Source organism: Lepidochelys kempii, chromosome 7, assembly GCF_965140265.1.
Source record: "Lepidochelys kempii isolate rLepKem1 chromosome 7, rLepKem1.hap2, whole genome shotgun sequence".
NCBI classification, from domain to species: domain Eukaryota; kingdom Metazoa; phylum Chordata; order Testudines; family Cheloniidae; genus Lepidochelys; species Lepidochelys kempii.
In genome coordinates this window covers 22,360,145-22,376,416 of record NC_133262.1, presented here as the reverse complement: position 1 = coordinate 22,376,416, position 16,272 = coordinate 22,360,145, and the positions used below count along the sequence as shown (strand labels likewise).

Here is a 16,272-nt window from a genome sequence, read left to right as displayed (position 1 = left end):
TAACCACGCATTTACCTCCACAATTCGGTGGTCCCTACCTGGACCTTTTCCTTCAACAGGGAGGGTGGACGAGAACATGACTTGCACCTCAAACTCCTTTATCCTTCTTCCCAGAGCCACGTAGTCTGTAGTGACCTGCTCAAGGTCATTCTTGGCAGTATCATTGGTGCCCACATGGAGAGGTAGGAAGGGGTAGTGGTCTGAGGGCTTGATCAGTCTTGGCAGACATTCCGTCACATCCTGAATTCTAGCTCCAGGTCAAGCAGCACACTTCTCAAGTTTTCTGGTCTGGATGGCAGATGGATGACTCTGTCCCCCTTAGGAGGGAGTCTCTGACCACCACCACCTGTCTCCTCCTCTTGGGACCCCCATCCCTAGTTCAATGCATCCCATGCCTTCCAGTTGATGGGGTCTCCTTCTGATCCCTTCCCTCAGATGACTCTTCCAAACCATTCTCCGCCATAGTACCTGTGCAGAGAGCCTGAAAACGGTTTCTTACCCCTATCTGCATTGGGGGTACATGGGTTCTCCCCTTTCTTCTTCTGGAGGTCAAATGCTGCCAGTTTTCTTCTCTGTTCTGCACTGCCCTCTCTGATTCTTCCGCATGCTGTGCCTGCAGTAACAAACACTGACTTCTGTCCAGAAAATCTTCGTTTTCTCTGATGCAGCGCAGGGTCGATACTTGGGTCTCTAGTCCTTTAACCTTCTCCTCCAATATGGAGACCAGCTTGCATTTCCTACGGACGAAGTCGCTTCTATCCTCTGGGAGAAAGACAAACCTGGCACATCCTGTGCAGGTCACAACAGCTGATAGCTCACTATCCATGATGTCTTCCTTCTAAGAGTGTCTTTAGATGTTGTATTTACTGCTCACAGAAGCCTGAAAGGCAAAAAAAAACCTCTGTGGGAACTCCCGCCAAGTGAGCTTCCAGGCAAGCTCCCTCAGTTTGCCTGTCCTCTGTTTGCTGCCGGCTATTCCAGAATTGTTCACTAGGGGGGTTCTTTCCTCTTCATCCGGAGTACCCAGTACTGGCCACTGCTAGAGACAGGATGCTAGCTAGATGGGCAACTGGCTATACCTGGTATGACAATTCCTATATTCCTTGATTTCCCCGCTGCAGCATGCCTGGTAGTGCACATGAAGTCAGATGTGCTTCTCTGAGCTCTCTGCATTGCTAAGGCACAGAATGGGAAGGAGAGTAAGTCCAGGACACTAACAAGGTGCAGTCCCCCTTCCTTCTCCAGCATGTCTGCCCCCAAAGTCTGACTCAGGGTGGTTGTTTTGTCCCCTCAGGTCCAGGCGAATGTGGAGAAGTCCTTGAGCCTCTTTGGGCAGCTCTTGAACAAGAAGCATTTCCTGCTAACCTTCATCCGCACCTTGGAGGCGCAACGCAGCTTCTCCATGCGGGACCGGGGCAACGTGGCTTCCCTGATCATGACAGCGCTGCAGGGGGAGATGGAGTATGCCACAGGCGTGCTGAAGCAACTCCTCTCAGACCTGATTGAGAAGAACCTGGAGAGTAAGAACCATCCCAAGCTGCTCTTGCGGAGGTGAGTGTCTGTCTAAAATATATGCTTCGGATAGACTCTGATGGAGCCCCCGCTGGCCCGTGCTACCGGTACAAAAAGTGCACCATGATCTTCATCGCCGGTGTACAAAGCTCCATGAAAGTCTCACGATGTCTGTGCCTCTGGTGACGATTCCCGCTCACCTGCCACACAGCAAAGGGGAGGAATCAGTGCTGATGCCGTTGGCCATGGTGGAGTATAAGGGCATCTTGCTCTGCAGTGTGAAAGCAGAGGTGTTCTGTCCACTGCTCTAGCCTGTGGTTCCTTGTGGTCAAACTCTGGAGAGCACAACAGTTTGGTATGCGAACCGCTGCCCTGCTCCTGCCCCCTCATCCCTGTGTATGTCTGTGCATGTATTGGAAGTGCACTGTGCCCCCCTTTTGTGATGTGATCCGGTGTCTTCTCCATCAGCTGAGGTGGTGGCAGCATCCAATGGATACGACCCTTGGTAAAGCATTTCCTTGGTTGTGTGAGAGATTCACTCAGAAAGACTTCCCTGCAAGAGATGGGTGTGGGACCTTGGGAAAAGCTCCCTGAGTTTCAGATAGTCGGGTGCTCAGAAGCTGTGCTTTATTTCAGTGCTTAGAGAACCTTGCAAGTTTTTTTTTTAAGCCAGGGATTTAGAAGCTAGTTGCTTTCTGAAGTTCTTTGATGTCAGATCGAACCCTTCAGTGCTGGAGATGGAGCTTTCTCAGGGTACCAGGCTATTCCTTGGAAGTGAAACCCTCAGTTTCTTCCACTCCCTGGACAGCGTGTTTTTCCCTGCTGGGTCCCTAGTGCAGAAATTCACACTTCCCTATGAGACCTTTGCCTGTAGATTTCCTCCTCACCCCGTCCTGGCTCTGGCTGCTTTGAGGTGTAGGGAGAGGGCCAGACATGCCCATCCTTCTGTACTGCCTTTGCAGGCTTCCAAATTGGCCAATATCAGGTGTCCAGCACCTGTGGGTTCCTAGGCTCGAGGTTAGCCAGGATTCCCGCCAGGTCTGCCATTGGATGAGTGCTGTGTTGTATCAGTTGTGGTGCAGGGCCCCTGCCATGTGTACGTTAGATGGCGGGCTGCAGTGGCAGGAGCCACTGGCAGTACCAACGCGTTGGACCTGTAACTTGTTGGTTCCCGCCCAGTTTTTCAGCCACTTCAGACAGTTTTTCCTCTGTCTCTAGGAGGCTCCCAGTGCCTGGCTAGCATGAGAGAGGGAAAACATATCCATGGTTTTCCCCAGTGCTAACTGTGGGGCTTCTCATTTGACTTACGTGCGGAGATGTGGAATGAGTAGGGGAGGTGTTGGCATCATGCACTAAAGGCAAATTGATCCATGGCTAACAGCTGCTTGGACAACGGGAACTCCGCATCACTGGGGATGCTGTGTAGAGTTGGAGACCTATGGTGAGCTAGCACAGGCTGCTGCTACCACTGCAGTGATGCACCCAGCTGCATCCTGCCGGCGTTCCGGCGCTCCCTCCGGCACCCTGCCATTCCCGCCGGCGTTCCGGCGCTCCCTCCGGCACCCTGCCATTCCCGCCGGCGTTCCAGCGCTCCCTCCGGCACCCTGCCATTCCCGCCGGCGTTCCGGTGCCTCTGCCATTCCCGCCGGCGTTCCGGCGCCTCTGCCATTCCCGCCGGCGTTCCAGCGCTCCCTCCGGCACCCTGCCATTCCCGCCGGCGTTCCAGCGCTCCCTCCGGCACCCTGCCATTCCTGCCGGCGTTCTGGTGCCTCTGCCATTCCCGCCGGCGTTCCGGCGCTCCCTCCAGCACCCTGCCATTCCCGCCGGCGTTCCAGTGCCTCTGCCATTCACGCCGGCGTTCCAGCGCTCCCTCTGGCACCCTGCCATTCCCGCCGGCGTTCCAGTGCCTCTGCCATTCCCGCCGGCGTTCCAGCGCTCCCTCCGGCACCCTGCCATTCCCGCCGGCGTTCCAGCGCTCCCTCCGGCACCCTGCCATTCCCGCCGGCGTTCCGGTGCCTCTGCCATTCCCGCCGGCGTTCCAGCGCTCCCTCCGGCACCCTGCCATTCCCGCCGGCGTTCCAGCGCTCCCTCCGGCACCCTGCCATTCCCGCCAGCGTTCCAGCACTCCCTCCGGCACCCTGCCATTCCCGCCGGCGTTTCGGTGCCTCTGCCATTCCTGCCGGCATTCCAGCGCTCCCTCCGGCACCCTGCCATTCCCGCCGGCGTTCTGGTGCCTCTGCCATTCCCGCCGGCGTTCCGGCACCCTGCCATTCCTGCCGGCGTTCCGGCACTCCCTCCGGCGCCTCTGCCATTCCTGCCGGCGTTCCAGCGCTCCCTCCGGCACCCTGCCATTCCCGCCGGCGTTCTGGTGCCTCTGCCATTCCCGCCGGCGTTCCGGCGCTCCCTCCAGCGCCTCTGCCATTCCCGCCGGCGTTCCAGTGCCTCTGCCATTCCCGCCGGCGTTCCAGTGCTCCCTCCGGCACCCTGCCATTCCCGCCGGCGTTCCAGGGCTCCCTCCGGCACCCTGCCATTCCCACCGGCGTTCCGGCGCCTCTGCCATTCCCGCCGGCGTTCCGGCACCTCTGCCATTCCTGCCGGCGTTCCAGTGCTCCCTCCGGCACCCTGCCATTCCTGCCGGCGTTCCGGTGCCCCGGACAGCATCCTACCGGTGTTCCAGCGCCCCTGCCATTCCTGCCGGCATTCCGGCGCTGCTTCCGGCCTCCACCATTCTCACCGGCGTTCCAGTGCCCCGGACCACCTTCTGGCACCCCTTCCAGCAACCTGGTGCTCCTGGCCTTTACTTGGCCAGGAGCAGTTACCAGCAGTCAGCATCTCCCCACTTGTGAAAACTCTCAGCAGTACTTTACCCCACCTCAATGGCCTCCGTAGCTGACTCCCTGGTTGGTTGCCACCAAGCGAATGTGCAGCTCCCACCTGGCTGGAATGCTCCAATGTCTCCTTAGGCTGTGTCAGGCTTCCCTTCTGCAATTAACCCTCCCCCATGCCTCTTCAGGGCATGTTCACATGACCAGGCAGGCCAGGGGTTTCATGCAAGTCAAGTGGATTTTCACAAGCAGCTTGTCTGGCACGGGGCGGGGGGAGAGACGGGAGCAGGAAGGGAGTGCGAGCAGGCGGCAGCCTTCCAGCTCCACTGTGAGTCTGCTGTGCCCCATCAATACTTAATGACAGAGCTGAGCAGTCCTCTCACGGGCCGATGAATATTGAAAGATATACCAAGTGCAGAACAAAACCAATTAATAAACGACACCATCACAGCACCTGGCCTCTCCCTGCTTCCTTCCTCTTCCTAGAGCTCGCCTTTCCCAGTGCCACACTGTCCTCTACCCAGCACCACAGCACCTGAGGGCTCCAGGAGAAGGTATGTGTACGTACTCAGGGTTTCCAAGGTCTGTTGGCCTTTGCATAGGTGTCGCTTAGGGGCTTGCTGCTCTTTTGGGCATAGAGATCAATTTCCAAAGAGTGGAATTTTTCATTGGAAGTACCAAGATAGGTACCCTTCTTCTAGGTCTTCTACTAACCACCTCCAGTCTGTGTGTTTCTCTTTGGGTGACTGCTTCCCCTCCCTGTGTCACAGTTTTCCCATCTGTAAAATGGGGTTGACCTGTACCTCCCAGGAGTTCTGTACTTTTTAATGTCTGCCCTGAGTGCCGCAGATAGAAGGTGCCTGGGGAGGATACATGGACCAAGTTCTGGCTATTGACCTGGTGAGGACTTTGCCTGAGTAAGACCCTGGGGATGTGACCTTGTGGGTTTTCCTTTCTCTGCACAATCTCACCATTATCCTCCTCCCCAGCACTCTGCTTGCACTGCCTTTCCCCTCCTCTCTTGCAACCGCTCTCCCGTTTACATAATACAACTGGTTTCACTGAAATATTTAAGCCGGATGATCAGATTGTGGGTCACTTGGAGCACTGCAGAGCCGCTGCCAAGCAAAGCTCCAGAATCAAGAAAATCAATATCAGTAAAAGGAGAGCGAGTGAGCCCTGGCTTGGGGAGCCCCCGGCAGCCGTATCCTCCAAATCGTGGCAGCGGTCCAAGGCCAGCGAGGAAAGCAGGCCCAGCCCTCGCTACCTCTGTCTCAGCTTGCACAGATGCAGGAGGAGTTTGTGTTCCCAGAGGGCCTAAGCAGCGCGGAAGATTTAATGCAGTGGGTGTTAGATTTATTGAGGTGCATCGGAGGAGCTGTGAGGGGCCCACAAGCGGAATAGCAGGGGGGACTGACAGGCAGGAGCGAGGGGTACTGGCAGAGAGCAGTGTGGGGGGTCAGGCCTCAGTAGCAAGGAGTGCTGCAGGGCAGGATTGAGGTGTATTGGCCATGGCTAGTCCTAGCTTGATCCCTTTCTTTTTACTCTCATCTAATTGCTGTGTGGTTATGTTCAAGGAATGAACCGATTTCCACCAGTCCCCATGCCCTCACACAAGAGCTGAGTTCTGGGCTCTTCCTCCTCCATCCTTTGTAGTCGGCTGCTGGTGGATAAGGGGGTGGGATTGAACATCAAGAGTAACAGGATTAACTTTAACCAGGCCGGAGAGATGTGGTGTTTAGTAATTTTACTGTTGTATAATCCCCTCTAACTGTGGCACCTGGCCATATCGCAGATAAATACGAACATCCGCTTGTAACCATGACTGTGGAAGAATCTCCCAAGGGAAGCTGAAGCTGACTTGAAAATGAACGGGAGGGGCTATTCTGCAACTCTCGTACAATCCGGACGGCTGGGGAGGGATGTCTATTAAACTTCTTCATTTTCATCCTCCAGTTCCCTCTTTCCCGTGATACCTTCTCCTTCTCACATGCACCCCTCCCCTTGAAGAGCAGACTGAGGTGGGGGCAGGACTGCTCAAAAGCAGCTCAGATGAAATTAACACTAGGAAAGGTGATCTGCTCCAAACAGTCTGTGATCATTAATTGTTCCCTTCCCATTCTCCCCACGTGGCGCTTCCTTTGTGTCACGGGGACGCGGCGCAAAGTCTGCAGGACTCCAAGCGTTGGGGTTTTTTGTTTTTTAAATAAAGGCATTTTTCTGTGTTCCTCTTCACTCCCCCAGTGCAGCGGGAAGGCAGTTACCTTCTCGAGGTCATTAGTGTTGCTTGTGCTTTTGTGAGCATCTGCATTCGAAAATAGCTGATCTGATGATTAATGGATAGAGCAGCTGAAAAAGCATAACTAGAGAATTTCAGTGGGAACGGTCTGGGTTTTTTCTTCTTAAGGAAGTGCGAGTGGCTTTTTAAAGAAATGAATGTGTTAAAGAGAACGTTGATCCTGGTGACAGCACGAGGCCTCTCATGTGCAGGGACGTACAAGTTGCAAGCAGACACCATGCAAGTTTCCCCTATGCAGCCTGCCCGATTCACCTCAATCCAGATCTGCATCATTCGCTGCTGTTCCATTCCTGCCCTGCCTCCAGAGTTCGGCTGATCACCTCACCGCCAACCTGTAGCACCCTCTCTTATTCCAGACCGAGGCTTCTCACGCAGTTCTGTCTGTGCACTTCAATCCTGACCCACATCATCCCCTGCTATTCCTCTCCTGGGCCCCTTCACGCAGATCTGTTGGTCCACCTCACGCCTGACCTGCAGCCCCTACTATTCCAGTTCAGGCCCTCTGCTGTCTGGACATGACTAACTGTGCTGGAATTTTAGGTGGTTTTGTGATATTCCCAAATGTGCATAGGAAACAATTCTGCACTCCCCGTCCCTACTCTCCTACAGTGTTTTTGCGCATGATGTGATCCAAATTGGAACTGAGCTTTCCAGAAGCAAGAGGCTGCTTCCAGAGGCTGCACCCCCGAAGTTTGATAAGTATCACTTTATCTGTCAGTCTCTGTGTTTCAGCGCCTTGCGGAGCTAGCACTGACTGACAGCTCCATCAAAGTTTGCTCCAAACTCCTCCTCCATCACATTCACCTTGCTGGGAAACAGGCATGAGCCACACCAAGGATCACCAGTCAGCCCACCTCCACTCCATGGGCAAGGAACCGATCATAGGGGATAAACCCCCCTTTTCTTGGTCAAGGATCCTTGCTCAGTGCTTCAAAGGAACATGGAAGACAGCCTAAGTTTCCAGTTGGTTCATGTGTAGGGTCCATTGCTTGTGCAGAATATTGTAAAGGATGGCCTTTACTGGCTGAAATCACATCTGCTGAACCATGTGTCATAGGCCATGCATTGCTAGCAGCTTATGGTGATTCTCCTTTAGCTCAAGTGGCAGAGGCCTGAGCGTCTGGAGCAGAAAGATCAGAGTTGTACCCCAGCTGTTGCCGAAGTTCTGCATGGCCTAAGTGTACAGCATGGTGACAAATATGGTGTTCTAGAATTTGTCGTAATATTTGGATTTGTTATAATATTCATATTGGATGCCTCAAATGCCCTCCTCCCATTGAAGACATTAAGATGAACCCCAGTGGGTGAAATTTACGAGATCCACCTCAAGTTCCCCAGTTAAGGAGGAGCCGTGGCTGCTGTCTCCTCCCTACTAAGGTGATGCTGTCAGGGAGTGGAGCCAGCTCTGCTTCTCCCTTTGGCTGGATTCCTGTGTCTGAGTCCTGGAGGTGAGCAGGCTCCTCTCTAATGAGCTCTCCCTGTGGCAGGCCGGGATTGACTCCCAAAGGGACCATCTTTAGTTTTTTGTCATAGCAACCCCCAGGACTCTTACTGCCGCCTCCTGTCCCTTTGTTCTGAGTTTTCTGCCTTCCAGGATGACCTGTAAAGCAGATGAGAAATGGGTAAAAGGTCCGAGACTGAGGAGACTACAGGAAAAATCGGAGACCTCCACTTCTCTGTTGTGACGTTCTTATTCTCTGCCTTCCCTACAGGACGGAGTCTGTGGCTGAGAAGATGCTGACGAATTGGTTCACATTCCTCCTGTACAAGTTTTTAAAGGTGAGTGTGGAAGAGACCACTAGCCCCAGGGGCCAGGGCCTGGCCTCTTCCCTGTGGGAACCACCTCTGTGCTGGGATGGGATGGTGTGTGGATGGGGAGCCAGGAGATCTGGGTTCCCAGGTCTGCCACTGACTTGCTGTGTGACCGTGGGCACATCACTTCCCCACTTAGTGCCTCAGTTTCTCCCTCTTTCTGTAAAATGGAGCTAGTGATTCTGACTTACCTCCCCACAGGGCAGGGTCATGAGGCTAAACCCAATTCTGTCTAGCCTAACACAAAGGGCTGGTCTACACTGGGAACTTACATCTCTCAGAGGTGTGGAAAACCCACCCCCATGAGAGACGCAGCTATGCCAACCTTATCCCCGGTGTAGACAGTGCTAGGTCTCTGGAAGAATTCTTCCGTCAACCTAGCTAGTATCTCTCGGGCGGGTGGATTAGGAGAACTCCTGTTGGCACCGATGGTGTCTGCACTGGAGCGGCGCAGCTGTAGTGGTTTAAGTGTAGACATACCCACAGTGTTCTGAGCTCCCTGCATGGAAGGTGCTAGAGCAAGGCCCGGTGCTGGTGTCATCTGAATCCTGAGGGCCGTACTCAGCCCAACCCCCACTTACGGGAATGGGAGTTTGCCAGAGTAATGCAGGAGCCAGGGCCCCAGGATTGGCCCCTCCCTGTTCAAGCTCTAGCTGTGAATGCTCTGTAGCCCATTCAACGCAGAGCCTGTTCTGCTGCCCTGCCCTGTCTAGTCAGCTGCTTTGCTTTTCTCTGTATCTTTTATAGCTAAGGCTGTTCAGCAGGGAAATGGCACCTTGCGGAGTCCCTCGGCTCCAGCCATTCACCCCCCCCACTCCACAAAACTGCCATCGTGCTGACTGATGTGTTGGCAGTGTGGGGTGGGGACGCCGAGTGGGGGCATGAATAACAGGAGGCAGGTAGACTCTGAGCAGCAGAGGTGCTGGTCTCACGCCCACATCCTGTAGGCCCAGCATGGCAGATCAGCAACACAGGAGCCGAATGGCCTCTCAGTAGGCTGTTATTCCGAGCTGTTCAGGAGGTGTCAGTGCCTTTAGAAGGAGCCCCCTTCTTTCAGCCAGGCTCACTGCATCTCCATACCCAGTTGGCACACAGCATCTGCGTTTCCTGCCCTGCACTTGCAAACCTGGTGGCCATAATTCACCTGGGCGCAGCTCCACCCACAGTAGCAAGGGAGGAAGCTGAGGTGTAAATGGAGTGGGAGTATTTTTACCGCTGGCTCATCTAATATTATTCAGTGGAGATAAAGCCACCCGAGTGCTGTCTACACAACCATCCCCACCGTTAGGGCTGCAGCGGTGGGAAAGTGCAGCGGCAGAGTTCGCTGGCAGAGTGGTAGGACCAGCGGTCCGCTGCGTGCTCCAGAAGGAAGCAAGCTGGGTTAAATGTGCTGCCTGTTTGTCAGTCAGCAGAGCCGCTTCCCCAGGATCTCGCCTGGCGTTTACTCAGCGAGTCCTGGTGGCACGGAGCCGTTTTTGTGCGATTTCATCCCTCATTAAGATAAAGAAGGTTTGAACCATTTCCAGGAGAGGAGTGTGGGTGAGTAGGCGCCTGCGCAGACCTGAGTGATCGCCAGGGAGAGGTGATTTATAATATCACTTAAATGCACTTCGCGTCGTGCCTCTGTCTAGGGATGGCCCCTATCTATAAAAATATATCTGTACAGTGTCTGTCGTTTTCCCACGGCAGGAGAGGAGTGAGGTTTTGCCTTTAAAAACCTGCCGTGTCCTCCTCACTCCGTGGGTTTGCATTTGCGCATCATGCTTTGCGTCACACGGGGTTTCAAAGGGCGTTATAAATGCAGGCAGCAAATGATCCCATGCCTAGCACCCTTCACCACAGCATGAGGGGAGGGAAATATTCAGGTCAGTGGGACAGAATCCCACTTTGCGGAAAGTGGCAGGTGATCTCCTGAGGGCCAGACCTTTGGAAAAGATTTGCTATTGTAAAATACAATTGAGTGCATTTGTGCACCTGATTTGCTCGTGTAATTGTGACTGCATGCAGTTGCAGTGCTTGGACATGCTAATGCCCCATGATGCATCTAGCTGGCTCTTTGCTCATGAAAACAGTGCCAGTGTGTGAGCGAAGGGGGTTGCAAAGGCCCTCACGTTTCTGTGCGTGTGTCTGTGCGTATTCTAACAACGGGTTTCTGGCTGCGTGTGCGGGGCATACGGGAGCTGGTCTCGTTCAGATGAAACCCACAGAGTGAGCTACTGAGGTAGGCAAATTGTGTTCCGTGAAGGGTGAAGGGCTCAACTAATGCTGCTGGGAGTTGAACATGCAGTTCAGGATCTGGCTGTTTCAGCCTCAATGCTGAGCCGATGTCCTCTGTGTGCTTTGCCCTCCTTGCTGACACCTCGATACATTGTTGTCTGATTTGAAAGCTCCTCTGAGTCAATTCACTCACTGCCGTCTGTCCTGGGGCATGACTCCCGCTAAGAAGTTAAGAGGAAAAGAGAGACATGGGGAGGGGCCAGGAACATCTCCTCTGTATGGAGATGTTTGGCTAACTGGCAGTGGGAGCGGATAGTCTCCCGGGTCTAAAGAGCAGTGAAGAGAAGGATTATTTAGGGTGGAACCGAGGGGCATAATTAAAGGAAAATGTATGCAGATTACCAGGACAAACTTGCTGGCAGTGAGATCTGTTAGGCTGTGAGATAGTCACCCTGGAGAAGTGGTGGAAGCCTCATTGCTTGCTTGGAACACCTAAAATTAGCCTGGACAAGACCCTAGAAGATGTGTCTGATAGGGACTGCTCCTTGGTCTCAGGGAGATGGAACGCGTGGGACCTGCTAGAGCCATGTAATTTCTGTGATTCTGTGAGGTGAGGGTTGCAAGTGGCAGGGAGAGGAAACCCTGGAGCTGGATGGAACAGGTATTGCAGCAGACAGTTTGCCAGCAGGGAAACATATGTCTTGCACCAAGTAGTGGTAATTGTGCATGTAAATTAGGCATGCGGACGTGCTAGCCTTTTTGTGTGCACAGCTGCTAGGACACTTCTCAGAAACAACTGCCCTTGAAGGGCCCTGATGCACTTTTTGTTTGATTAGCGGTTGACCTGGTGTCTTCCTCTGATGTGAGCTGCTGCTGCTGATCTGGTGCAAAGCCATAGAAGGCAGGGCCTCTTGTCTCCGGCTTTCCCCCAAGAAGAATTTCCAGGAGCACGTATGGCCAATGACAGCAGGAGTGCAGTGAGCAGGGTGCAATTTTTACACTCGCAGACCCATTTGCCCCCCATGCCTGCGTGCATTGTGACCACGGTCTAGCAGGGTGGATGCACCCCCTGGTGCCCCCATGGTAGCTAGCACCTGGAGATGCGGCTGCACAGAGGGATCTGGCAGCATGTGACTCAGAGGAGCAAAGCAAGCCGGCCAGTCATCATACACAACTGGGACATTGCGTATTGTTTCTCACAGTGCAGTGCCGGTGTCTAGCCACCCAGTGTAAGAATGAAACCGGTCCTTGGATAGGATCCCAGAGCTCTTCTCTCTTCCTGCCTAGGTGTCTCCTGGCCCTACCTCTTGAGGAGGAAATGGGGACAGGCAGCAGCAGTGGAATCACTAAGGCCTGGTGCTTTCATAGGGCCCTGCAGCAACATTCATCAGACTCTTAATGAGACACCCCAGGGGAAGGCAGAAGGGAAAAAAATAGAGACGAGCATTGAAAAATGCACGGTATTAGGTGCCTGATGAGCTAAATCTTATCAGTAAGACACTGTGAGCATTTGCTGACTTGGCTCAGACTGCCTAGGGCCTATCCTCTCCTCCCCCCCTCCCCCCCATGCAAATGTATGCGCCACACAAACATTCCCTTACACGCCTCCTTCCAGCAGCTTGTCTTGCGTGTGCACGGGAACTTCTGCAGGAGCATTTTCCTTTGTAACCTTTTCACAGACACACTAAGTGCTGGCAATGGTGCAGCCTGAAGCTTGGGCAGAATTGCGTTCTAGAGCCAGGCTGCCCTGTGTGCTGTCGGGGCGGTACATCATTGGGTACGTTTCAGAGAGGGGATCCCACACTGGGTTGTCCCTGGGCCCCTCTTATATTTTGCTTTCTGTAACAACCTGGAATTGTAGGGAGCTTCTAAGGGAACCATCTGGTCAAAGTCAAAGAAACCCCACTAGTTTCCAGGTAACATCCCTCTCTCCGACCTGGTTGGGAGGAGGTGAAAAGTGGTGGCGACGCTTTCCTTCATTCAGGGGAGTGTGACCATATAGGGCTAAGATGGCCTGTCCCAGGACTGTCCAACGGGATGCTTTGCAGGGTTCCACTGACATTGAGAATGGGATCTGCTGCAAACAGCTGATTGCTGGCTCTCTTGGACACTGGCTCCAGATCACCAGTCACTATCTCACAGCAGTGGGAGTGCATTGTGGTTTCGTTTTAGATCACCCGGGGGTCATGCACTCCAGCTCCACAGTGAGATGGCAACCAGTCCGGGCGCTGTCTGTCATCTTTGCTTCTGCTTGGAATGGACCAGAGAGTTAGTCAGAAAGAGTTTGGGGAAGGGGAGAACTGTCCAGCACAGGGCCATTGATAATGGGCCACAGAGCCTTTCACCTCTTATATTTGATTGTGGCAGGGAGTGACCAAAAATCATTCCCATCTAATGGTGACCTGTGTGAAATGATTGGGTGGGGTCAGTCCAGCTGCAAGAGAACAGGGGTCTGCAGCGTGGAAAAACCACCCTGATTGGCACTAATTGCTCCCTCTTGCTGGAGATCTCGGCAGAGACGCCAAGGATTGAATGGACTATAGGGACATACCTGTCATCCTTGGAGGGGGTCTCCGCAGTGCTGGGTGGAGGAAGCTCGCACTGCAGGTGCCTGGGCTGTCCTGCTTCCTCTAGGCTGACAACCTGTCACCGTTCCAGAATGCAAAACTCGCTTTAAAGGATCAAATTGGTTAATTAATGTCTCTCCAGCCCTTTGCATACAGAGAGCCCCGTATTCCACATTCATTTTCTTTCCAAAAGGGGGATCTGCAGAACCTCACTGGGCTGGAAAATGAAATGGGTCAGTGCTCAGGGGTGACATTTTTAAAAAGCAATCTGCTACGGCAGCGGGTTCCTGTAGAGAGTGGGGCCGGACTGCCGGCGAGAGGGAGAAAACTGCGTACTGAGAATGGAGCAGATAAACGAGATGTGACCAGGAAGGCTGCTCCAATTTATTCTTCATCTGTGTCACTTTCCCCCGGCTGGGAGTTTTACAGGAGCTTTTATAAGCAATCAAAGGAAGTGACTCCCTTTCTTTACTCTCATGAAAGCAGGCAAAGAAAGCGAACTAGAAAAGCAGGCGTTTCTCCGCCGACTGGAATGGAATTGCTGAGCGGGCTTGTTGGTTTACGGTCATTATTTTGCTTTTGCATTACGAGGAAGCTATTAATAAACAGCATGGCACCCACACTGGGGCTCTTTCTCCCTCTCTCTCTCTTTTCCAAGCTGACTTAATGAAGCCAAGTTTGCAAATGAAACATAATTTCAAAGACAGGCGTGTTGTCGGAAGGTCTGGGGATGATGTATGCCTGTTCCTGCTCGTTAGCAGCTGTCTCTTTAATTACCGCAGATGCTAACGAGATGCTAACAGCATATGGTGACAGGGAGAGCAGCCGCACTTTGCACCAAAGTACAATTTATTTGTAAGGCGGACGGGTTGGGGGGGGCAGTGCTGGTTGGGTGGAAGCTGCTGGATTTTTTTCTAGCCCCCAGCCCGCCCCTCTTCCTGTCCCTGTTTGGTCAGGGGTAAAGCCTGCTTCTTGGAGGCAGTTCAGAGGGAAGGTTCAAGTTGTGGGGCACTATGTTAGCAGTGTCATCGCTGTGGGACTTGGCTCTCCCCATTCTCACATCCCTGCTCTCCCAGGCCCCCTTCCATCTCCTCACCCCTTCCATTTGCCTTGACCCCGGTACGTTTCCATCCCATCCCCCCTCACACTTCCACCCCTCCCCTAGAGCCCCTGGCGCATGATGGTACCGTACCTACACCCTTGGCCTGGCCTTGTCTTTTTCAAGAATGTTGCAGTTTAATACATTTTCCATTGTGGCCCCTTTTCATGCATCACTATCCTGTAGTAATGCTCATTTCCATTTGTCTCCCCTTCCCCTCTTTACGGGGCCGTGAATGCTGGGGCAGTGGTGGCTGAAGGGTTGCAGAGGAGTTGGTTAGCACGTTGTTTCACAGTGAGGACATGTCCTGCTTCCTAAGCACGCAATGTGGGTGGCTACATGACTGGGTGAATTGAAGGAAACCCTATCACTCGGCCCAAGCCTCCACTGAGAAGCCAGTGAATGAGGTTGTTGGTAGTTAGTTGGCCTCTTAATCCTTCTGCCTCTTGAATCTGGCAGTGGTCCCCATCGCCATAATATCAGCGTTTTCTACTTATCCTTCTGGCTCTTAAAGGAAGCTAAGGGTGTAATCCTGGGTCCTCCCGCTTTGTAATCCTTGGATAGGGTCCATGATACCACCTCTCCCCACCCCCTTTGGCAGGGTGTCCCGTTCATGGGTGGTTTCCCTTGGCCAGTTCAGGCCATCGATTATACTCCACAAGCTCAGAAAACCCAAGATGGCTGACAGAGCTTGCCCAGATCAGATGTAGAGGGGTGCTCTGAGCACAGACTAGCTCTGCTGCTGACTCACTCTCTGATCTGGAGCTTAACCTCTCTGCCTGCGTCTCCCCCACGTGAGCAGGGTTCCTCAGAGAATGGCTGGAAAGCATTGTGGGAATGGGCTAGGGGTTATGATTCTAATTTAAAAATAGCAATGAAACAAACAGCAGCTGGTTCTGAGGGCGATAAAAAAGGTAAATTGCCTCCATTTGCCCCAGCTGTTGAGATCACAGCATGGGTCATTTTTGTGCATACCTAAGGCAATGTTTTATAGCTGATGCTCCCCAAAGCATTTTGCAACATAACACGTTTTGCTATTGTAACAGAGCTGCAGAAAGGTGGCCTGGGACTATCTTGGCAAGTGCTGGGGACAGTATTTATAAGGCCGCACACTGGTGATTGATCCTGAGAGGACACGGCAGACTCCTTCATTCTGCTTCTCCTTGCAGTAGATGAGGGCTTCCTTGAAGGGTTAGGGTTGGTGTCTGATGCCCTCTCGCTCTTCCCCCCTCCCTTTACCCCACAGGAGTGTGCTGGAGAGCCTCTCTTTATGCTGTACTGTGCCATCAAACAGCAGATGGAGAAGGGACCGATTGACGCCATCACCGGAGAGGCCCGCTACTCACTGAGCGAAGACAAGCTGATCCGGCAGCAGATTGACTACAAAATGCTGGTTAGTGCAAGCAGGAGCCTCGCCCAGGACTGGTTCTTGCCAGGACCCCTAGGTTCAGCTATTTAACGAGGTCTTTAAGGCGCCCAAGGTACTTTGCAGAGAGCAGTTTATGTTTCATTTTTCTCTTTCTAGCATCCCTGGTCATGCTTCTTACCCTGACCGTGTTGTTCCTCACGTGTCCTGGGGAGGGTGGGTGTGGCATGACAAGGCTCGCCATCACAGCAGACCTGGGAGAGCTTAAAACACGTCAGTCCCCCTCTTGGACGGATGTATACAGTGCACCAACACACCCTGGGGCTCTGACAGAGATGGAGGGGGAAGGAGATGCTACTGAGCGTAGCCCGTTGTGGGCAGGGGCTTGGACCAATCAGCCGATGGGTTTTCTGGGGTAGGGTGATGGTGTCTGTGCAAAGGGCAGAGATAGCTGCGGGTATTATATATCTTCTTCCTACTTTCCAGAGCCTGGAATTAGGTACTAGTTCTCACCTTCTCCCACCCCACCCACCTTGATTGCCTTGTCTGTCCAACCCCCTCTGGGTGATTCAATA

The 16,272-nt window shown here is 53.4% G+C and overlaps 1 protein-coding gene across 4 annotated transcripts in view; it reads left to right on the top strand.

Annotated features, from left to right (window-relative positions):
• PLXNA1 (plexin A1) overlaps nucleotides 1-16,272 on the top strand; it is a 274,489-nt gene that overhangs the window by 234,653 nt on the left and 23,564 nt on the right. For all 4 annotated transcript variants that reach the window (XM_073351348.1, XM_073351345.1, XM_073351346.1 and 1 more), the window contains 3 exons: nucleotides 1,295-1,551; nucleotides 8,349-8,415; nucleotides 15,578-15,724. In XM_073351348.1, coding sequence (XP_073207449.1) covers nucleotides 1,295-1,551; nucleotides 8,349-8,415; nucleotides 15,578-15,724 — 471 coding nt within the window. The remainder of the gene's footprint in view (nucleotides 1-1,294; nucleotides 1,552-8,348; nucleotides 8,416-15,577; nucleotides 15,725-16,272) is intronic.